The sequence below is a fragment of the Diorhabda sublineata genome, chromosome 7, assembly GCF_026230105.1.
Source record: "Diorhabda sublineata isolate icDioSubl1.1 chromosome 7, icDioSubl1.1, whole genome shotgun sequence".
In the NCBI taxonomy this organism is placed as follows: Eukaryota; Metazoa; Arthropoda; class Insecta; order Coleoptera; family Chrysomelidae; genus Diorhabda; species Diorhabda sublineata.
In genome coordinates this window covers 32,468,217-32,492,680 of record NC_079480.1, presented here as the reverse complement: position 1 = coordinate 32,492,680, position 24,464 = coordinate 32,468,217, and the positions used below count along the sequence as shown (strand labels likewise).

At 33.0% G+C, this 24,464-nt stretch overlaps 1 protein-coding gene across 3 annotated transcripts; it reads right to left on the bottom strand.

Annotated features, from left to right (window-relative positions):
- Positions 1-11,621: 11,621 nt before the first annotated feature.
- LOC130446331 (pachytene checkpoint protein 2 homolog) lies at positions 11,622-19,630 on the bottom strand. 3 transcript variants are annotated; one of them, XR_008910136.1, is made up of 3 exons: positions 18,241-19,559; positions 15,498-15,651; positions 11,622-13,172 (listed from the first exon to the last, which is right to left on the bottom strand). XR_008910136.1 is itself a non-coding variant. In XM_056782523.1 (2 exons), the coding sequence occupies exons 1-2, from the start codon at positions 19,601-19,603 to the stop codon at positions 12,657-12,659; spliced, it is 570 nt and encodes a 189-aa protein (XP_056638501.1). In that variant the 5' UTR covers positions 19,604-19,630; the 3' UTR covers positions 11,622-12,656. The 3 variants fall into 3 exon arrangements, 2 of the variants coding, with proteins under 2 accessions (XP_056638501.1, XP_056638499.1); XM_056782523.1 differs by lacking the exon at positions 15,498-15,651 and having other exon boundaries at positions 19,550-19,630; XM_056782521.1 differs by lacking the exon at positions 15,498-15,651 and having other exon boundaries at positions 18,241-19,564.
- Between the last annotated feature and the right edge of the window lie 4,834 nt (positions 19,631-24,464).

Here is a 24,464-nt window from a genome sequence, read left to right as displayed (position 1 = left end):
TATAGTACAGTTATAGTTTTATAGTACAGCTTTACTAATTCAATTCTTCTGATGTACAATAAACAGGGTTCAACAATTGGTATTTTAATAATAATAATCATCGATCAAGAAAAACTTCGTCCATTAAAAATACGTTTGAAGTAATTTCCGTTAAGGTTTCTCAAGGGCTAGTTCTTGTTGTTAGCGGGAGAAAAAGAATTTAAAAACAACAATAAATTCTTGTTTTGGAAATTTTAGAAGAAATTTGAAAAAATCGAAATTGTTAGGGGTACAAATTTTGTATGGATAGCCCGATATGAGGAAAGTTCATTCTTTACGTTTCCAAAGATAGAAATCAGTGTGATACACTGTATATAAATAAGATACATCTAGTTTTTGTCATTCGAATTGAAACAATTGTATTTCCTTTGTAAAGGTTTAAAATTTACGTAATTTTTGTTTGTATCCCGTTCAGTAGCTTAAAAGATTTTTCTCATAATACCGTCTTCATTATGGTAGCAAAAAAACAGGTTCAAACAAGATTCTCGTGGCATATTTCAAAACGGTTCACAAAATTCTTCAAAGCTCCATAAAACAGGTCTAAATAATTTTTTATCTACCGATAATATCTACGATAATATATAGAAACCAACTGATACTAAAAAACCTTATTGTCCAGTCATTTTACGTAGATTTGGGCAAAATTTTCGGAAAATCGAGATACCCACCTATAAATTCGTTTAAATTTGTTCATTTGACATGCTAAAACTCCTCTCAAAACTCACATGTTATTCGATGTGATCGACTTTAAAAATCGGGGATTAAAAGTCAAAAATGTATATTTTTTGCCAATAACTCGTTTCCTATGGGTTTTACGCTATTTATATTTATTATCAATATTGTAGAGCATTAAATTTTCTACAACTTTTGTTTAGGAATTTTTTTCATACGGTGAATAGTTCCTGAAATAGAGGGCAGAGCGTTTGAAATCAACCGGTAGTCCCGATCAAAATAACCTCTTATAAAGTTTATAAATTATTGCTAATTAATTATATGTAATTTTCATTTTTTTATCAACAATTACATTATATTTCATTATATATTTATTGATTAATTATCTATTTCCAATCAAGTATAAATTCATTTAATAGCACTTACCTGCCCGTGTAGTTTCAAAGTCGTACAGAGAAAAATTTCAGTCATATATAAATCTTATCTATAGTAATTATTTCAATTTCAATTTTTTTCTTCTTCATCGTCTTCGTCTTCCCGCTGAACTGGACAGTTTTTTTCTTCAAATGCTGCTGCAAGTTCATCCAAATTATTATTATTTTGATCGGGACTACCAGTTGATTTCAAACGGAATTCTAACCGCGCGCGCTCTGCCCTATATCTCAAAAACGATTCACCATATGAAAAAAATTTTTTAACGGAAGTTGTAGAAAATTTAATGCTCTACAATATTGATAATAAATATAAACCATAGGAAACGAGTTATTTGCAAGAAATCGATTTTTTTGACTTTTGACCCCCGAAGCTGTTCACATCGAATTATATGTGAGTTTTGAGCGGAGTTTTAAGATGTTAAAGGAACAAGTTTAAACGACTTTATACCTGGATATCTCGATTTTTCCAGGTGAACTACCTTAAATGACTGGACTATCATAAGTATCACTCTGTCTTTTGAATTTAGTAGTATCTATACTGAAATATTGAAAAAAAAATAAATGAACACTTAGAAGCTACTCTGTACTATTGAAATGTTCTACTTATGTTATCGTCCGCGAAAATATTATACAGGGTGTTATTCCAAATAACAGAACCGTAGATTTCAATTAGATATAATAAAATTTACTAAATTTGCTTCGGCATCTTTGTTCATCCATGACAATGTTTTGATTCCAATTCGGTTTTTTTCTTTCGAAAAATTTTGAATATTATGGATTCGTGAGGATGCTGAACTATATGTAAGTTGACTAACTCCTTATATAAATTTATTTGAAATAGTCTCATATAGTTTTGAACTAAATTCAATTTTTGTGTCGATGGAAGTTTGTAAAAGGTAAACTTTATTCGACAATTGGCACTACGTTCTTTTAACTAATCATAAATATTTTCAAAACAGCCTATAAACAAGCTAAAGAGCTATTCTGTAAATTTGGAAAATTTTCTTTATTATCAGTTGTCCTGGGTGTTCCGAATATGGGTATTTCATTGCAACAACCAAATACATGTTTCGGCTTCCCACTTTCATCATTAATTAAACTTTTTCCAAATACAAACCTGGATTTTTGTCATTCTCATAAACTCCTTCATGAGTATTACCATAATTCATAATATGTTACGTTAGGGTGTTTGTTTCGTACCCAATAAGTCATCATCAAGTTCCATAAGATTCCAAACTACAAGAGATTGTGCCAATGTTCCATAATCCGACAATTTCGACGGTTTTCCACCATATAATTGTATTTAATACAACCCTGAAATGTTTCGTAGTATTTTTAAAACGCTTGTTAGTTAAAATATCCACAGGATTGAAGTTGAATATTCCTTTCACATAAGCAAATCAACGTATATGCAATACAATAAAACTAATCACTTAAAAATATGAGAAATATGTAAAAGCAAGTGCTCAAAAATATATCCATAAGTAAAGTCGACTTTACAGCACTAAGTTGAGTCTGGAAAATGGCAGTTTACGTTATCCTTAAATTCTCCCAATCCCGTTTAAAATAATTATAAATAAATAATCGATTAACATCAATAACTAAGCTTTTATTCTAATTTTTTAATGTTAACAGTAATGGTACAACTACTGTTACCAGAAAAATTTATTGTAGGAAATACTGGATGTACTTCTTTATTTTCAATAATCCTGGAAGATGCGTGGTATCTTTCTTGCTATTTTCTTTTTGCTCTCGATGGATCTTCCACATATTTTTCAGCCACTGATGAACTTTTCCATCCACCATGCCGTTTTAAAACATTGATATCATCCCCAGTGTTGACGAAGTCCTTCTGAAGCAATGTGTCCAGTGTACTTTTCTGGACGCTCAAGATTAATTCAACAATTTCTTTACGTGCCCCGTCAACAGTGTGTATTCCAGCTTTTTCCTCGTATGAAGTGCTTTTAGTGAAAGTTGTTTTTGCAAATTTTTATATTTTCTAAACACATCCAAATATTGCACCGTAAATCACAGTAAAAGCCCGAAACCACTAACTGATAACCAGTATCCTATACATCGTCCACTTCTAAATACTCTATTAGATATTCTTGACTTGGCTCTTCGTCGTCCCGCTCATAAATATCTATCTCGTATTAAATCACTTCCCGGACTTATAATGTAAATAACTATTTTTTGAATCCATCGACCGATCCAATTTTCTACTTATTAATTATTGATTCTAGTTGTATTATTTATTAAAATTTATTTATTTTGAGCTATATCCTCATATAAAATTCGATATTCTCTAAGAAAGTAGTCCAGATAATGCAAATCTAAACCTCTGAAGAGTCAAAATCTTCAACCTCAAAAAGGGATTCACCCGAAACTTTATCTCAATCTTGTCGCTTAAATCGCGGTCTCGTATCTGCACCAGGTCCCTCTCTCGTCAAAAAAAGTATGTATGACTAAAAACTAGAAGGCATTTTGATTAATATTGGGGTGAAAAAGGACACTTTTTGCAAAAGTATGCAGTCTCAAATAGTGTTGCGAGTTCAGGACTCAAAATAAAACTGTCAAAGAGATTTTTAATTTGATCTTTATCAAAGTTTTTTTCTCCCACATTGGATCATTATTTATAACCATGAAAATTTGTGCATTTTAAACCGTGTAACATTCTTTAAGTGATTAAAGTGTAAATTTAAAACAAATTCTCGATAATGACGAAAAGAAATTTTCAGATTTTTCGTTTTTGTGCATTTTCTAAAAAATTTTCCATAGTATTGTATATTTTTTATACCATCAAAATGTAGACATTTCGACGAAGAAAAAACCCATCAACTTACAGAGTAATTTTTGTAAAAGATATAAATAAAAACCCAAAAACATGTTTTTTCAATTTTTCACATAAATTTTGAGGTTATGTGAAAAAAGTGTACGAACAATAGTTGTAGATCTTTTGATTATCTACAACTTTATCCTTCGAGTTTTTCCTAAAGAACTCATAGTTTTGGCGGAAATAAAAAAACATATTTTACCCTTAAAAACTCACCCCTATTCATTTGCCCAGCTCGGATGGCCTGTAATTTATTTTTCCTTTCATATTTTCTATATTCTCTGCCTTTTCTAATAGGTATCGTCCTACTATAATTTTTTTTTTTCAATTTTTATTATTTTATTCGATGCCTGCCCTGGTATACATTCCGGTTCCATAATTTTATGGTCTTTTCATTAATTTTTATTTCATATACATATATTGTTATTTCGTTTTCAAAACAAAAAACGAATATCCAACTTCTTTTCAGTAGATCGAAAAAAATAATTTCAAAGTTATTTTAACAATTACAGTGCCGTATCGAAAATAATTATAATTGAAGTATGATGATGAATGTTTGAGTATGAAACTATAATTCGCAAATTTAGTAAAATCCAAGTCGATGTAAGTTTAAAAAATAATTTGATTATGAATGTGGTAATTCGACTCTAAAAATGACTTTGAAGAACTATACACAGAAACAAATTTTCAAACGTAATACTAAAGATTGGAATAAAACTTCCCGTTTAAAAAAATTGTCTGTTTCGAAAATAAAAATTATATGAACTAATTTCGGATTGTATCTGTAGAAAATATTCAGACATCAAAAGCCTAATTTAAAATTTGCTGTTAACATATTCCAAAGTTTATTTATTTATAAGTAGTCTAGTTTAATATTAGTACAGCTTTTATCACCAAAAAGTGTCTTCTCACTTTTAATAGGAAAAAATTCATTTTTACAATTCCGTACCTGTTCTTTGGTGATTTTTTTTTAAATTCAGTATAGTGAAGATCTTCACAAGAAATGAACTAATTCAAATGGTTTTGCAGAGCACACGTCATTATAATAAGGGTTGAACAAATGTATCGTAAGTTCCAAAATCGTTTTTAAAACGATGGGCACAGCAAAACTATTCAATTTGGAAAATTTATAAAAAAATTTCGTGAGATAGATCAACCCCACGCATTTCCTGAGGTAGATCTATCTATCAGCTCAAATTCTAGTCGAATCCAAAATAATTGCTAGCGAAAATTTATAAAATAAAAATAAAAATGTGATTGGTAGTAGGTATATCTATGAAGACTGAAAAAGACTTTAGAAGTATGTACGAGAAAAAAAATTCTATTTGGTTCAATTTTTAGTGCATTTTTGAATGTCTTCAATTTTAAAATATGCCATTGTCACGATTATTTTTCTTTAATATTGGGACCAAAAGTACCAATTCATATCCGAAATATCAAAAACAAATATCATAAAAGTTGACTACTTACAAATTTTTAATTTTTGTTTTGGTGGATATAGCATTTTAGAGTATTAAATATCCATTGACCATTTATTCCATATTTCGACAATATTATGTTAATTATGTTTAAGAATCCATTTTTGTGTTAATTTGCGTAAAAACAGTTGTCTTGCTTGAACTTTGGTCAAATCATAAGGTCAAATATTCAGTTTTGGAATTAACATTAAAAATTGTACAAATTAAATTGCAACAATCACATATTTACTAAAAAATGATTACCAATTTGACCACAATTCAGTTCGATGTTAAGGCCACATAATTTCAATTCCAAACAATACCGAATTATCGAAACATTAAGATTATTTGATTGAAAAGCTTAAGCCAGTCTTACATCAAGGCAATAAGTAGCATGCAACAGTCTTTAGGAAAGACGTCAGTCGCACAAATCAGTTCATTCCCCAAAAATGTAAAAAACGACAGTAGTTTACTCTCGAGGTAGATCCAATGGAAAAGATAAACAATCTTTATAACACTCAATGACGTTGCGTCTAAGATTCTTATTTTTTTTGTAATCTCTGATCTCAGAAATTTGTTCTTTCTATAATCTTCTGTAAAGTTTGGCCATTCCATAGCTGCATCAAAAATATTCAAAAGTACATGGCAGTTTATGTCGTTTCAGCTCAACGAGGAAGGAAAAATGTGAAAAACGACACTAGTTTTCTCTCGAGGTAGATAAACATCCAATAGAAAAGATAAACAATCTTTATAACACCATCTAAAGTTTTTTTTTTTGGAGATTGTCTTCTAGTGAGTGCTTTATGTTCTCAATGACGTTGCGTGCGAAGATTCTTATTTTTTTGGATTCTCTGATTTCAGAAAATCGTTATTTCGATAATCTTCTGTAAACATAACATTGTGGCCATTCCATAACTGCATCAAAAGTATTCAAAAATAAACGGGAGAAAGTTTAAGATCACACGAATAGTTGCCCCAAATTCTATTTCAATTTGACATCAGCAGCAACCGGCAACCATTTTTTGCTATCTCCCGAAACATAATTATATAATATATATGAAAATGTTTAAAGAATAGAATGAATTTGTACAATTTTTAATAATGGAAGAAAATAATTTGCCCTTCATGAATTGAAGAAAAAAACTAGTGTTTTACGCAAACCGTTCAACATTATTGTGAGTATAATTGCCTTTTTAGCGTCAAATATAATATTATATCAAACTTGTTGTATTTTAAATGTAATAGAAAAATTTTGGACCGTTTTATATGTGTATACACGTATCCGATAATAAAATTCAAAGAGAATTATGTAAAGTCCAAAAGTTTTCTCAAAATGCAACATATTTACTGTTCGTAAAATATCTGTGACTTGTAAATCATGTTTTATTATTAAAGTTAGATGTTTGAACTATTGCTTTGTGGGAAATTGTTATTTTCAGAAAATATTTTAAAACCACAAAAAATACAAAAAAAAACGATACACATTGTATATTTATAATGTAATTCTAAAGTATACCAGTATTTATTATACTGTGAACTACATGAAAAAATGATTTTTATTTACCTTTCCATTACCGTTAACTTCCTACAACTCCAAAGTTTAAATTTCGTTGCTTCAACGTCCTTTATCTTAAATACGGATGACGAAAAAATTTTTTACCAAGCAAACCCCAAATATTTTCCACTTTTATATCTTTTCTACAGGCGGGGTCACCTTTTTTTTAAACACTCTGTAGAATCCACTAGTAAAGACATTAAGAAGAATAAGTTTCAACCTTTTTAACCCCTTATTCATGAATATAACTATTTAGAATAAAAAATATTGCTTTGTCTTTCGTTTATCTTTGATAAGATTGGTAATAATAAAATATGACACTAGTTACTTGTGTTTTTTTGACGGCCCTTGTGCAGGGGAGCAATTATAGTTGTTTTTAGGTAGTTAGGGAGACACCCCTATCCAAAGAGAACATAAAACGTTAATCATCACTTCCAGAAAATTAAAAAATAACTGATAATCCATCGTTGCCGCAAAAAGACTTGTTTTGAATTCCTTAGTATGATTTGTTCTAGCTCAAATCTATCTACAGATCTAAGGAAGAGACATAACGGTCTGGAGATATTCTAGAGCTAATATTCTTACCTAGATTCGTCTAGGTCGAGGCCAATAGAATTTGATGTATGCGTTTTATTCCTCAAATCAGTTTGTTTCGAGGAATTTCCAGCTCTAGAGATGCGATTGTTGTAATAACTTTGTTTTTGGGAACCGTCTTTTTTCCTACTTTTTTAGTATGGTCTAAATCCGGGCAAGTTTCCAATCTGCTAGGATCTCTTTTATATGATACAGAAAAGAGTTTAGTTAGCATACTTGTTGTTCATCTACGTATTTCTTCAATACGATTGGTGATGTGCCATCTAGCCCAGTGGTTTTATTGACCTCCAAGCTTTCGAGAAGTTTTGTCATATCAGTGTCAAATTCTATTCCTGTCATCGATGAACCAATGTAGATAGTTTTTCCCGCGATTCAAGGCAAATTAGAAGCGACCCGACAAGTTTTTCTTTCGCTGTCACTGCGATTGATCCATCATCTCTAGCCTTGGTTGGCCGCTTCAGTTACGCAGCATTTTTGTTGTTAATTACTTTACTCTGCAAAGTCCTTGAAAGAGTAAGGAAGATAAACTTCCAAACCTGCAAAGATTATTCCAGAAATCTCTTTTGCATACATTGGGGGTCAATGGAATAGAAGCAAACATCATTCCAAGAAAACATAAAAAGAAAATTCTTTAGACGTTTACATGCTTCCACTTGACCGTTCCATAATACCAAGCTTCATAATCTCCTGAGTTTTGATTTTTGGTTCACACCTTATGAAATTAGATTGTGATCTCTCGTTTCAAGTGATGCGTTGTACAGATCAGGGTCTCTTGCTAAAAACAGTGCGACAAAATCTTCAGCTTCCCACCTCTTATAGTCAGTTCTGTTGAAAAAATTTAACCAGCTGATGTGATGAATATTGAAGATACCAGCGATAACTGTATTTTGATGGTTTGATTGCAGGTAATAACTGCCTGAAGCGGGTATCACTAGGAGGTTTGCATAGGATGCAAAAGAATTCTGTTGTTGTTTGAATCGTTATTTCAATCCATGTCACATCGAAAGACTCAAGATTCTCTTCATCATCAGCAATGTTTGGCTACATTCACAAAATAATTATAAAGGTTATCAGTAGAACTAGAGATTATGCTCTATGAAGAAGCCTTATTCCTTAGATCATTCACAATGGATTAAGTTTCTTTAGAAACATAACCAAAAGTTGGCGAATCTGCTATTATAATAAATATCTTTGGCAGCTTCTATTGTCTTATGATAATTTTTTCTGTATAGTTTCACGTAATTTTTCAAGAAGACATTATTCGAGAATTTTCTTATATGAGTTAAAGGGTTTATTTTGCTTATTTTTTATACGCCAGAGAGGAAAAAATTGTATGCCAGACTACTTAGTGTTTTTATGAATCTAGAAAATTCGAAGTCCACATCACCAGAAAGCATGTTCCAGTCAGTTGTTTAACAACTATGCTTGAAGCTTTAAGCACTTTTTTCCGAATAATTGGGCATAATTTGCGAGAAGCATTTTTAGTATTGGATTTTGCTAACACTGCTTCATGATCGGAGAAACACATTACAGTCGATGGGTTCTGGATCATACGATGACACGACATAGTCTAGTCATAGTTATTCTGGTGTTGGTCAAAAATGTCTTCATTCTTGGCCAGCACACACACTGGAATAAACAATATTGAGATCGCCACATCGAATTAGTTTGCATTCTAGAGGTAAGAACTGCAGTAAGGTCAGCAATTTGTGACAGAAAGTATGCACGTCTGGGTTCTTTTGTTGTAGACGATAGAAAATTCGTATATTTTCTCAGATATTATATCATTAAAGTGTTTATTTCGAAAAACCCGTTGTTTGTGGACATGATCATAGTACCTCCATGAGATAAATTAGTTCTATTGAATCTGGCTACTGTGATATAGTTTTTGACAAGAACAGGCTCATTATTATTTAACCAATGTTCAATGATGGCAACAATCTCTGGATAATTAAGCTAATCTAGTAAAAGATACCAAGGGCGTAGCCAGGATTTATAACAAAAGGTGCAAACCATGGTCATGGTCCATGGTCGTTCAAAATGTAAAACTTTAGGATAAAAGGATTTTTAAATTATTACATATAACATTCTTCTTGGGTTTAAACTAAATTTATCCAAAACTTTCTCATTCACACTCATCAAACAACCCAACCCAGTGAGTCTATCATCACCCATTGTACTCCTGAGCCAGGTACTGAACGATCTTTCCACAGTAGCAGTAGTGGATGGAAAAGCACCTAATATTAGCAGCGCGTGCCTTGTTGCAGGGAAAAAACATTATAGCTTCCTCCAAAAGTGCAGCCACTTTAATTCATCTTCTGCTAAATTATTTTTCTTCCTCATATTGTACCACAAATCCAATTCTGCAGAGACATCACCCAACTCATAAAATGCCACGAAAGATTCTGCATTATTTTTGAAATCTTTCAAAACCATTCTGAGCATGCTCGAAGGATGAAGATGAGTTAAAGCAAAAGGACACAGGACACGCAAATAATATTATTTATCAGAGCTTATTAATTGATTTTAAAATGTTCATAAAAACAACCAAACGACCACAACAACAAACAAAATATATAAAACAGATAACAAAAATATATGTAGAGCAGAAAAATATGAATATTTTAGATTCAATTTTTTGTTTATTGAAATTATTAAATTTATTTTTTCTTTCAGGGGGGGCGGTTGCCCTTCCCTATCCCTACGCCCATGACAGATACAGTTCATCTGTTTTGGGTCTTAGGAATTAAATATTAATAAAAAACAGGCCGAGCATGCTATCGTTCAGTCATTCAGAGGGTGTTTGCGTCTTTGATCGCGTCATTTTAACTAAAAGTTTTTACTTTTACCTAGAGAGCCACTGGAATAATGTTTGCTATGGTTTTCCCTAATTGTTTGAAGCTGTAGACGTTTCTTCGTTGAAAACAAAGATCTGAAGGCGGCAAGATCTACTTCAACTTCGGCTGAAACAATACCTCTGATACTAGCGTTAATTTGAAGCTGGTATTCGTATGCCTTTCGAAGCACACGCTGGATGGTTGGTCGTGGAGATAGTCGAGGAATAGTGTGAATGTTTTAAACATTGTGGGATTTCTCAGCCTTGCCAATACATAGCGTCCATTTGCCGCATCCGAATCTCGCGATAGCCTCACTACAAGTGGAGACATCGGATTCATATGTCAGCAATCATCTCTTTTCGCATTTTTTTTCTATGATTATATTATTTCTATCTCCTAGGACTTAAAAGCAGCTATTTTAATAGTTTTTACCTCCTTAAATAAGTTTCACTGATAAACGCAGTACTTGGTTGTGACTGCGTTAGGTTTAAAGGTTTTGAAAGTGAGTTGGCATTGTCTATTTTCGTACCAGATGGCCACATACTTATATCCTTGAGGTGCTTTAAGTAAATTTATTTTTGTGCGCCAATTTTGAAATCCAACTGCAAACTGTACCTAGTTCTTAGTATTGGAATGCATTTGTTCTTAGTTTTTCTTTCACGTCGTCTACAAGCTCCTTTGCTGTATATGGAGGCGGAATGTTGGACACTACCACGTAATTCCAATCCTCCTTTGTAGGGTTTATATTAGATGGGAGTGAGATAATTTTAGGAGATGAAGGAACAATTATATTTTAGTTTTTTGTTTGGTCGGTCTGAGTTGATATTGTCTTCTTTACTGTTTGTTGTCTATTGCTAATATTTGTCTAATTCTTTTCCAACATTAGTGTCATTTGCTCAATACTTTGTGTCAGATCAGCTATTCCTTTGATAACATTGATGAGTCGTTAGCAGATCCATCATAATTGTCCATGAAACTAGTTCCTAAGTTGTAAATGTCTTTTTTCGTTTCCCTAACCAATTAGAATAGAGATTGTTATTCATTTTTGTTATGGAGATTGTGTAAATTGTCAATTTTCTTGTATAAGATCTTTCATTTCGAGTCATGGTCACTTAGAACGTCATATATTTCCGAGATGGTTGGAAATATGTATATCAGACTATTCAATTGGTTTGATAAATAAATGTAAAGAAAAAATTATTCGTTTTACACAATTTTTATTCACAGTTTTTATTAAAAACAAAAATATTCACATAAACAAGGATTATCCATAAAATAATGTTCATAGGAAGCTGATGACGCTAAGAACACTGTTAGAGGAGATTTAGCGAGACTGTCGGATAGCTTGGTTCCCTTTCTCCCAATTCCCTCCCCGTCGAGCTATCTACAACGTTTATTCTTGTCCTGGTAGGCATGAAAGATGAAGATTCCATTTGATTCCCACGCCAGGTGCGAATTACGCTCCGTGAATCGTTTTTTGTATGCCAAAAAGGTTCCTCCAATGGACATTCATTTGATGAAAACATTCTTACGTTTTCGGACGAGGTGATTATGAAAATGGTGAAAATCGCAGGATAACGGTCAGCCCTGCATTCACAACATTTCAAAAACCTGCTTAGGATATGCTCAGGATTGTGCAAAGTGGATTTTGTATGAAGTATGGCGAGTAATTTTTCTTCACTGTGGACAAGATCTGGATCCATTACTAACACTATACACAAAAGAATAATCCCGTCAGTGGAAACAAGTTTAAGAAAATTCTGTATGCGGGCAAAGTGATAGAACAGGAAACAGTTGTTGTATGAATACCTGTATAACAATTGTTGCGGATAACTACTGTCGGATGCGCGATTCAAAACAAGAGAAGAGACTTGCTCATAAATAGAGTCTGACTCCATGACAACGCGTGTCCACACACCCCACGTATCACGACTGATCTCATTAACAGATTTGGATGAAATACTGTATCGCAAACCCCTAAAGCCCATATTTGGATCCCAGTGATAACCATCTCTTCCCTGGAGAGCTGAAATGGTAAGTTTTAATTAATCTTGTATGCAAAAATGCATTGATCTAAACGGCGATTATGTAAAAAAAAAGGTTTACAAACTTGTTTTATTCAATTCCAATAAACATGTTTTTTATCGTGAAAATTCGTTGGAAACTTTATTTCATGAACAAGCCTCGTATTTGCAAAGAAGAAGGGAGAAATTAAAGGTAAGATTAGGTAATATTTTAACGAGTAATAAAGTCGGTTCCCACAGTTTTCTGCTTAATCCAATCGTCAAACTTCTTAACAATTTCATTGGACATGTGATTTTTCCAATCTCCTACTTCCCCTTTCCTTATAAAGTGATATCCTAGTTTGTCAAAATAATCTTTTCCTCCTTTCTTATTAACAAGAACTTCACAGTTGCAGCTCCTATTTTTTCTCATTTTAGAAAATTGTAGAAAATCGTTTAATGCTTCGATTTCAGCATCGGACACTTTTTTTCCCAAAAAATCTGCTAAATTTCGTATGAATTTTTTTGTATCCAGTTTCATATCTTCATAATGAACAATAAAAATGTTATCTTCATTTTTCTTATTCCAAAATTCCAAACTGTGTTCAATTTGATCGCCGTAGATAACAGCGCCGTTGGTAAAAAGTTCACAGAACGTTTCGAAGTCAACGTTGAAATTATGTAGGAGTTTCACGTGGTAGTAAAATGAAACGCATGTGTCCTTTGGATCTCTTAGACAATAAATAATCTGAAAATAAAATATAATTGTTAAAGAATCAATAAGATATTTTTGAAATAAATTAATCAGAATCTCAATTGTTTTAAGGAACTAACAGCATTGTTGATATTTATTTAGATGCATTAAACGTTCGTAGATGCTGAAGATGATTCTCCAAGTACAAATCCGGTAATTTTGACGTTCATCATCGAAAAAAAAAAAAAGACCAACAACATAGTTTGAAGCGGCCGCGACATCGCGGCTCCTCCTCGGAAAATTTTGAGAATATTAGTCCGGTCAATTTAGACATTAGAAGTTACATGAATTCCCACCAGCTGAAAATGAGTAAAATTGTTCAAAATATAATTAGAAATAGAATTTGGAAGTTCCTCATCATTCCCGTGTATGGAAAAAATTTTTTTCAAGATCAAAGAGTTTCTGAGATATAATGATTCAAAAAGTTGTAATCGTCATGATATGTGCATATTTCCACGCCACCTATGAGGTAATGTATTTACCGCGTTTTTTAACGTGGTTTCTCCGTCTATTCCACGGGTCTGTTTTATTTTGAAACTATTGCAAAATAATGGAAATTAGCAAAAATTGAAAAGATAAAAGCGATTTCAATTGAAAAAAGTTTTAATCACCCGTTCAAATTCTTCTTGTCCTTTTTCTTCTTCTTTTTGTTTGTCTTCTTCCTTATCTTCATTCTGAGTGCATGTAAATTACGTCAATGTATCGCATGTCGCTTCGTTGAAATCAAATGAATCCTCAACTGTCAGTAATATCAAATCCCTCAGCATTAGTAAATCATCAGATAGGTAGACTCAGATTGAATTCATTTGTCTTATAGTTGATTTAGCTGTCGGAACAATTCTAAGTTGAAAGTAGCTTTTTGCAAATTTGGACATATTTTTTCTTATTTTGGTCCAGAATAATGGCTGAATCGAAAGTAGTAGAAAAAATCGTAGTTTACGATACACGTTGCACTCGACTGATTCAATTTTAGAGCACGACCGGCGTTGGCAAGGTGTACATGCTAAAGAACAAAATTTTTTTGCAACCACGTTCAGCACTACAACCCTTTTTGCAGTTAGGAGTCACCAGTTTCTTCCGCGCAGGCGGAAATAAAGTTTGAACAGATTCTAATTGACCAACTTCCAACCTCTGTTTAATAGTGTGATAGTGCATTACTTCATTATTTTTATTATTATTCCTTATTCGAAGGAAATATCATCAACGTTTCAACGTATAACGGTCAATTATGGTACACCAGCAGTTGTTTCCCAGAAATGTTCGACAAAATCAGGGAAACCAATCGCAGAAAACGAATCATTCTCAAGAAAGACACTGCGAACTCTCACACATCAGTTCAAACAGTCAAAACATGCGTTCAAATCACATGTTTTGGAGGTGTCCCAATCGAAAACGATAAAGACATATCCAATTGTAAATATTTGTTTATCTAAAAACTTGCGTAACAACCCTCGTATTACACAACAACCGATTTTGAATGACCTTCACTAAATTTACCTTGTAGCGTCCACGATTGAACTGAGAAAACAACCAGCGAAATACGGTAATTCGAGATGGTGCTTAATCACTAATGGTGGGTCCACACGATACAGACTTTTGTTCGTACAGATATCTGTGCAGACTATGAAGTCGGAGTAAAAAATTTTATCCGAAGATTTGGATAGAATGTCTGTACAGACTTTTCATTACTTTTCGTTTGAAAATACAATTTAAACTTCTTAGCTACGATAATACGCATACTCCGACTTTTGGATCGCACCGACGTTTGTCTGTACTGTCTAGTTTCCACAGACAAAATTCTATAGGAAGTCGGTATCGTGTGGAACCACCATAAAAGTCGAAGCAAGTTTCTCGGTACACTGATTTAATCCACGTCGAAAGTCATGTTTTTTTGACCAAAATGAATGTTTCCATTATCTGTAAACAGCTCAAAAGGCACTCGTATGACAACACGTTCACCATTAAAAATATGAAACTTTATGACGGCAATGTCAGATTTGAAATATTTACATCAGTGTTGCCACATCTCAAAATTTAACTAGAGGATGTTTTAAATTTGGAAATTTCTACCGAACTTTGGAGGTGACTTTCGGAAACCACGATCAAAATCTAGTTCTGGGTTAATATCTCCAATCAACTGATAGATGATTTACGTAAACCGGAGTTATAGTTTCCGAAAATTCCTTATATCAACTGAACAAATCATGTATCTTTATACAGCGCTTCCACGCCATTCTTTGAGATCTTGCTAACTGACCAATCTTCGAATTTACTAGAATTAAAATCCCTGATTACTTGAAAAATTATATGCAGTCATACCTTAGGTTTGATCTCTTGGAGTCCTACTGGAAGCAGTTTTAAAGGAAGATGACTTTTAATACATCTTGGAGAAGGTAAATTATGAACGTAATCTACAGAGTTTGTGAATACATGATTAAATTGTTCAGTGTATTCGAAAAGAGCAACTGACGTTCTGAAAAAGAAAACGTAACTATAATATAGATGAACTAACCGAAGATACATAAAAAGTTATACCAATGAATGATAAGTTATTAGATTTGAAAATATCTGATATCGAATAAACATCAAACTCGTGCAAAGTGCTTTTTGTTTTTTAATTGTCTTTTTTCGAAAAATTTCTTATACTTAGAATTGAAATTCTTTTGTTATTAAGGGGCGTTAAACCACGGCCTAATAAAAAAACCCGTTGCCTTAACTGGAAGAAAATATGAAAAAAATAATTAAGGTTCTTCATTTGATAATATATTTAATATTTATTAAAAAAGTAATTTCAAGTTTTTTGAATCGTATATATTGACGATATTTTTTATAGCATACATCCTAATAAACATGCCTCACATATAATAAAAACAAAAACCTTTTACCCTGCTCATCACTGACAGCTCCCAGATTTTCAAAAAATATCAGATGGGAATGGAGGAAATGAATTTTCAATGACATTCGAGCACCAAGGGATTTGTAAACGTCTAGAAGTTCATTAACTAACTGTTGGTAGTTTGGATCCATATTGTTGTCCAAAAATAAGTACCATCACTACACTAACAAATGCCTTCCATACTCTGAGTTTCTGTCTAGTGAGCTTTTTTGCAAAATTGTCATCGTCTAGTCATTTTCTTATTTGTGGTTAAATAAAAAAACCTTCCTTCAATTTGGCATCACTCCAATGGGGAAATACTTCTCTAAGGTTTGACGGCGCGCTTGACTCGACATTTTTGTCTTTATAATCACTTTTTTCACTATAAACAGAGAACCCCTTACCCTTAAAATTTACAGATGTTAATCGCCCCTTTATAAAACTACCTACCTGCTAATGTAAACAGGGATAATTAAGCTATTGAAAATTGGTACGTGTTAGGGCTTAATAAATATTTTTCCTATTATTGGACGGGTATTTCCAGTTTAAAAATAAAAGTCTGGCCTGTTTTACGAAAATCTTGTCGGCTAGTGTAATTAATACTGTGTATAATGTCTTTTTTGAGATAATAACATGTTACTCCATAATTTTTAGAAACAAATTACACGGCTCGTCAATATTTGCTTCTTCAACTGAGGTACAAACTACTCAAGCTTTGAGATAAACTAATAAAAATAAATATTTATAATTGGATATGATTTTATTGTTCTCAAACTATTCTTCATTAAGATCAATACACTTTTGCATGTGTTTGAACCAATTGTTGAAGCATTTTTTCCATTCCAATTGAGATACCTCCAAAACTTGTGTTTTAAATACATCAACCGTTTCTTCAGGTGTAGACCTCGCAATTTATTTTTGATCTGACGGAATAAGAAGAAATAACTGGGTGCAAAACAAGGACTGTACGGTGGAAGACTAACTTCAAAATCGTATTTTTCTGTTAATAAAAATATGGTGGACAGAAGAAATTAACAAAATAACCCCTGAGGCCATACAAAAAGTTTTATGAGAATCGTCTCAGTTATTACCAAGGAGTGAATGGTGGTCATTTTGAACATTTAATTTAATTGTAAAGTACATTCTAAATATTATGCCACATTATTATCTTCATTCTACGTTTTGTGATATAGACTTCAAACTTTTACATTTTACAAATCAATTTTCTCAAGTATGATTGCACCAAATTTGGAAAATTTCATATTGCTGAACAGAGGACTAAAATCCCTTTCCAACAAGGTACTACACGACCCCCTTTCTATTTAAAATTTTCGAGGGGATTTCTACGGTCAGGATTATGAATAAAAAACTAGGTTGAAGGGTTGAACCATGTTGGAATTTTGAAAATCCTCGACGTTTCTGCTCCCATTCTTAAGCGATTATTAGTAGAAAGGTGGGGATAGGGTACTTATTCGTTCATTGGTAAAAAGTGATCCAATTCTATAGTCTTAATCTGCCTACTCCATGTAACTAATCACCCCTTTTTTCTGGTTGATTCCAAGGCTCAATCTGCCTACTACTTGGAATTTTCCTAAGAACCCCCCGAGTAGCCGATCTCCACACATTTAATACCCTTCCCGCCAAAAATATACTTCCCATGCGCGCCTCAACCCCAAATAGGTCCCCCATAATTACAAGGTCCAAGCGACTAGCTCCCCAGTTAGCTGAAGACCAGCAGTGGTAGGTGTAACATTTTAATTTCCTATTTCATATTTTTTTGTTTCAGCTTTTCATTTCCTCGGTAAAATTCCAAGGAGTAGGCAAATTAAAGCCTTAGAATCAATTAAAGGGGTGCATGAAATAGGCAAATTGTGATCACAGAATCAGATCACTTTTTACCAATGAACGAATAACCACCCTATCCCACCCTCCTTTTGATAAAGGCTCCAAAGTGGGAGCCGAAACATCTAGAATTTTTAAAATTCCAATACGGTTCAACCCATGTACCTAGTTTTTATATATTTTATTCAGAACTACCCCTCTTTCCCCTATATCAGTGAAAATGAAAGTCGTATAGTTTATACGTGATTTAATTGACATTAAGAATTATATTTTCATTTTTCAATTCAAAAGCCAGTTTTATGAAAAAACATCAAACGTTAACACGACCTTATTTGAGTCACCTACCTTACATTAATTCACAGGAAAAAAATATCAACTTTATTTTATTCGAGTCTTTTCAAATGTTTCCTTTCTGAAATTTCTTTGATCACCGCTTGTTCCATAGCACCCAAAAATTCTTGGAGAGAGCTTGATGATTCTAAATATAAAGCATGAGCTAAAAATGGTATTTTCCTCAGAGACCTTCCACTTAATCCCAGACTTTTTTCACATATATCCAATAATTTATTTGTTTCTGTTGAAGGTGATTTAGCATTATTGATAATGTATTCAATAGGATCCAGCATTCCATTCTTGATAACATCCACTTTAATTAGTTCATTGATGCAAGTATAATAAACTTTGTAAATTGCATGTACGGAAGGGTTGTTTAGAAATTGTTTGATGTCAGCTCTATCAATAAATGCTAAATCAATTGTTTCAGTGATATTGGAAGTGGCGAAGATTAAGACATTCGAGTTTCTTTTAATCTGATCTATCTGAGTCAGAAGAGCATTAACAACCCTTATTGAATCTGATGGTTCAACACCCGATAGACACTGATTTCTAGCATGCGCTAACGATTCCACTTCATCAAGTAGCACACACACTAAAATATTCTTATTTTGTATAATATCATTTATTCTAGAAAATACTTTATTCACTAATTTCCCACTTTCAGAGAACCATTTTGAAAATAAACTGTGGCTGTTGATTTCCATTAGTATACCAGATCCAAATCTTTTTCCCATTCTAATTGTGAGTTTTTGTGCTAACGCCTTACAAAGTGAAGTTTTACCAGTACCTGGAGGACCATGGAGTAAAATCACCCTATTACAGCTAATTATATTATTATCAACACCTTTATCTGAAAATTCCATCATGGTTTGAGCATATTTTAATAAGTTTTGTTTAATATCGTTATCATAAAACAAATTTTCCCACATATTCAGGAGACATGCAGATGGAAGGATTAACTGTGTAGATATAGTGATTTCTCCATCATTTCCATCCTCTTCGTTTTGATGAAAGGGTTCTTCTGTGTTTAATTTATACACAAACCAATTAATATTCAAGTTACTGAAATCCACAAAAGACTTATCATAGTTTGGGATTTCTCCTACAATAATAGTGTCTACATCTTTATAGAAACAAATATTTTCTTCCCCTCTAACAGTTATCACACTATTTGGTCTAACAATAATTTGCATTAAATATTTTTCAACTAAATCTATGATTGTTTTTCTTTTTATTTCACTATTTTTAGTTAAAACAACTTCTATATCTATATTGTAAAACATTTTTGTTACTTAAATTTGACGTTTTGTATACTAACCGTTAACGGCAAAAATAGGAACGTCAATTCTTCTTTTTCATTACACTCGACCATAAAAAGCAGCCAGCTAGTCAATCTAAATAATTTTTATAATTAATTGCATTGAAGTTTACGGGTACTTTTCTAATGCAATTTGCAATGTAGTGTAACTACATTTGAGGTTATTTGATGTGATTCAGACCTTGTAGTATTTACAATAATGGATAATGGAAAATGATTTAGTACTTTTTGATATTTTACATTCGTTCGATGACGAAGATGTAGTGAAACCGTTTCCAGAAGATGTAGTGCAACTAGTACAGTGAACTGGCTGAACTAGTTCTCTTGCACTGCTACTAAGAACAGCGACACTAGCGCTGGTTCTGCTACAAAGAACGCTCCAGTGTACACTTCCTGAACTAGTTCTGCCAGTGGAGCGATCAAGAACAAACCTCATGATAATTGTAAACGTTAGTCATGTTGTCATAAGTGACATTCTCGCCGCTACCACAACGATCATGGTCGTTATGTGATGGATTGTACCAATATAATAATTGGTACGTAACCAACACATTTGAATGTTTGGAATTTTTTACTATAATCGTCAGTCTCTAGATTTAATATTCACTTTCACGTTGGTTTCGACATACTTTTTTAGCGTAGTTCAAACTATTTAAATCAGATTTAAAACCTTATTAAACTATATATTGAATTGCATGAATTTACTAACTATTTTTTCAATACTTATTAGCCAAACTTCTGGAAACTAATATAATTCTTGTACAAAGACTTGATTCCTCAATTTTAAATATAAGAGTGATACTAACATATTTATACAGGGTGTTTCAAAAAAAGGTGATCCCGTCTCTAGGATAGATAGAAAACTGAAAAATATTTGGGGTTTGTAAATTATACACATTTTTTAGCATTCAATTGGAGTTTTTTTTTTATTCTTTTTTGTAAAAAATCCATTAAGCTCCTAAAGATTTGGGAGTCAGCTATGAGGTCATTAAAGTGAAGTTGAATTCTGTCTTTCAATTATTGAGGTGAATTTACCTCTGTAACATAAACATTTTCTTTAAGATACGACCAATCCAAGGGATTAAAATCGCATGACCGAGGAGGATAATGAATTGGAGCTTCTGTATCTTTACCAATCCTTCTTTCCACTCCTGTCTTTCAAACTTATCAATAAACTTTTTTCTGCTCTACTCCGTAGCTACGCACAAAATAAATACCAAAAAAGCAACGAACGTTCAAAAGTGGCGACCAAATAAATTATTTGAGCTAGTCCCGTTTACCGATAAACCTCCGAAAATGTTTTAGGCGTTCTGTTCTGTTCGGCGCAACGTGCTGACAAGATACAGCACGCGCGGCTCGTTTGGTTCGTTCGAGTTCGAGTGTATCGTTGCAAGTGTATACCCACCATTAGGTACTTACATTAAATTTTACTACTACTTACTCGATTAAAGGTGCACGTAATTGCTGTATAGTGGATTGAGCTCTTTCAAAATCCAAATTATGACATAGCAGCCATATCATTTCTTGGCACCATGTGGACCCTTTGGACAAAGTATTAAAATAGTTTACTATAAAAAAATAGTAGTTTATGTTACAAAGTCCAAATTTTAGTGTTTCTCATTATATGCCAGTAACATAATATACGTCATCCCTTGATTTAAAAAAAATATATATATCCCCAAACCGCATGCATTTTCAAATAAACTATAATATGAAAGGGTTGAAAATCCCCAATATTTCACATACTATTTGCGGCACATTGTTATACGAGGTCTGGTTATTAAATAACGAGACTTCGCGCCTAGAGGGCGTCATAGACGGAAGTGGTAAGAAACTAGTAGTGCGTTGGGTATCTAGATAACTTGTCTATGCACGTCCTAAAAACACGTTTCCGTGACTATTATAGTATTTTTGCAGTAGCGGTTTGAAACGACTGAGTGCTATAAATTGTTGCAAGAAGCGTATGGGGACAATTCTCTATCTGGTGTGCGTGCTTTTGAGTGGCTTAAGCGCTGTAGTGATGGCCGAGAGAGCACTGAAGATGACCAGCGCCCAGGTCGCGCTGCGACTGTTTCAACTCCGGAAACAGTGACCAAAATCAACCAAATTGTGCGTGCAGATCGTCGAATGAGCATCCGGATGATTGCCGAGGCTGTAAACACCGATAAAGAAACGATTAGAATGACAAAAGTCTGTGCGAAGTTGGTGCCAAAAAATCTGACTCCTGACCAAAAGCTCTTGCGTCTGTTTAGATTTCCTTGAAAGGATAGAAAAAGATCTGCTTCGAAATGGACCCGATTTGAGTCTATGGAAGCGGTAAAGCAAAAAACGACAGAGCTCCTAAAAGCCATCACCAAAGAAGACTGTTTCGATCAATGGAAAATATGTATGGAAAGATGTGTATCGAGGGGAGGGAAATATATTGAAGGGGAGTATTCTCGTTATTTAATAGCCAGACCTCGCAACGTAGACAAATAATAGAATGTATATAGATATATACTTACCTGTTCGGGGATAGCTTATAAGCCAAACGTCGTCATCCCTTATGGGGATGTTCAATATTTGCTGTGTGTAGTTTTCAAAAAATTCAGGCAACAAACATTTTCCGGGATTAAATTCCCAAAGGGCGTTTTTTATACCTAATTGGTTATCAGTAATTTCACCAAATTTTCCTCGTAGAGGTTTTTTCGTTATGGCGTTCATTTTAATACTGAAAGTTTTATACTCTCATGCAGAATAATGCTTTCTCTTGATTCTACTTTTTTCACTTTCACCCAGTTTTCTTCGTTTATAGTACGGTCGGTGGTGATATAATATACATTTATTTGTATAAAGGGTGTTTCAAAAAAAGGTGATCCCGTCTCTAGGATAGATAGAACACATGTTTGTGGTTTGCTCAATAAAAAATTTTCCTAACGTCATAAGGCATTGAAGAAAAATTAATTATACACATTTTTCACGATTTTGCCGCAACTACTGGCAACATTGTATCAAAATTTAATATAAATATGTTTTGGTAGCTGATACATCCAATGAATTTGTTTTTATGTCTGATTCTCATAGAGGGCGTTAGTTACACTGTTCTAACCAAGTAGTATTGAGCATAACTTTTTCATTGTTAGATTTATTAAACAAAGTTTCAAATGAGCTTAAACATGATTTAATTTTACACCAAAAAGGTTGATAAAACTCGATACTGTCTGTACTGTACAGTTTTCGGAATATTTTGATTTGATTAATTAGTAATTATTATGTGAATTGAAAATTTTTTGTCGCTTAAATGAAACCCCATCGATAATGTTGAAATGTCAATCAGAATCTTTTTATTTTTCTATGATCGTTGTCATAATAACATGATTGTATGTAAGTTGCTCTTCAAATTTTGAAAAATTAAGTAATAAAATATAATATAATAAAATCTTCCACTGCCTTGAAATAATTAAATATCTCAACAGATAAAACGGATAAGTTTAAAAAAATTGGGACTGATGGCTTTCGTTTCTTGTAACGTTTCACAAAAATCTTGGTTTCTAAAGTTAAATAAGTAGAGACTGAGCTATTGGAGGTCTTAGTATGAAACAAACAACAATTTGATGATCATGTATGTTAACTCAAACTTGTGTTTGTTTCAGACTAAGGCCCCCAACAGCTGAATACCCATAATTATTTAACTTTGAATTTTACACAGCAACAAAATAAATTCTGGTAGGCCGAGAACAACAAGAGCCAATAATAAAGAAAATTCGATTAGGAATGTGGCAAGACAAACAAAAACGTCTTCTTCAAGTACTTGGAGAGAGCAACAGCTACACCTTCATCATTACAGACAAGTCCAAGAGATCTTTTCAGACGATTTATGGATTGGATTTTTTTCAAAAATTACCCCCAATCATTTGAAGTTAATGTTTAGGCAGCAGCTTCAGGTTTTTTTCTTATACGGTATCCAACGCGAACTAATCTTTTTGACAGTCAAATGTTCTTGCAATATTGAATGTGAAGGCCGTTTCGCATGATGCAAGACAACGTACAATGCAATGCAAGATACAATATTTCTTGTTTAAAAGCATGCGCAAATAAATTTCTAACCTGCCAATATTACTTTTCATTTTCGTTAGGACTTTTTCAAATGTTTCTTCATCAATTCTCAACTAATTTTTCGATGTTTTCTAGTCTAATTCTCTAGCTAATCTGTCCATCAGACTCCAAAAGCAAAGTATAGGCAGAAATAATCATTGCCAGTGAACCACTGGCCACTTTCTTCTAGTTTGAGGTTAGGAAAATGTTTAATTTGGAATTTTGATTAGTAGCAATCATGATGCAATGGGAAGAGACCTGCATAATGTCAAAGAGCATGCAATATTCGTCAATGTAATATTTTGATATTTCAAGGAATTGCAAGCGGCCTTAAGCAAGTGGAACTAATGTCCAAGTATGCCTGAATCCTAGGATATCTCACATGGCGATTTGCAATATCAGTTTACGCACGGCGTTGATGTTTTCTGGCAAAACTGCCATTTTGGACGACCTTCACGACATTCATTCTGTAGCGAAATGCCACGATTGAATTTAGAAAACCAGCGAAACACGGTAGCTCGAGGTGGTGCTTCATCACCAATAGTCGAAGCGAGTTGTAGTGCAGGCATTCAAGCTCTAAAAAGGTGTCAAACCTCCGAATTCTTTAAAGCAGTTCCGTTTTTCCTGAAAATTTTGAATCATCTTGCCCTCCATATCAAGATCTACATGCTCGCAAGGTGTGCAAATTGTTTTTAAGAGGTGCAAACTACCCCTTATTTTTCTACTTTTTTTCAATTTAAATGTTTTTCATTTATGCAGCATAAATATCTTAACATATTGTATAATAGACAATTTATATATTTTGAAGTATCAACCCTTAAAAATCTTCAAAAACTACGTA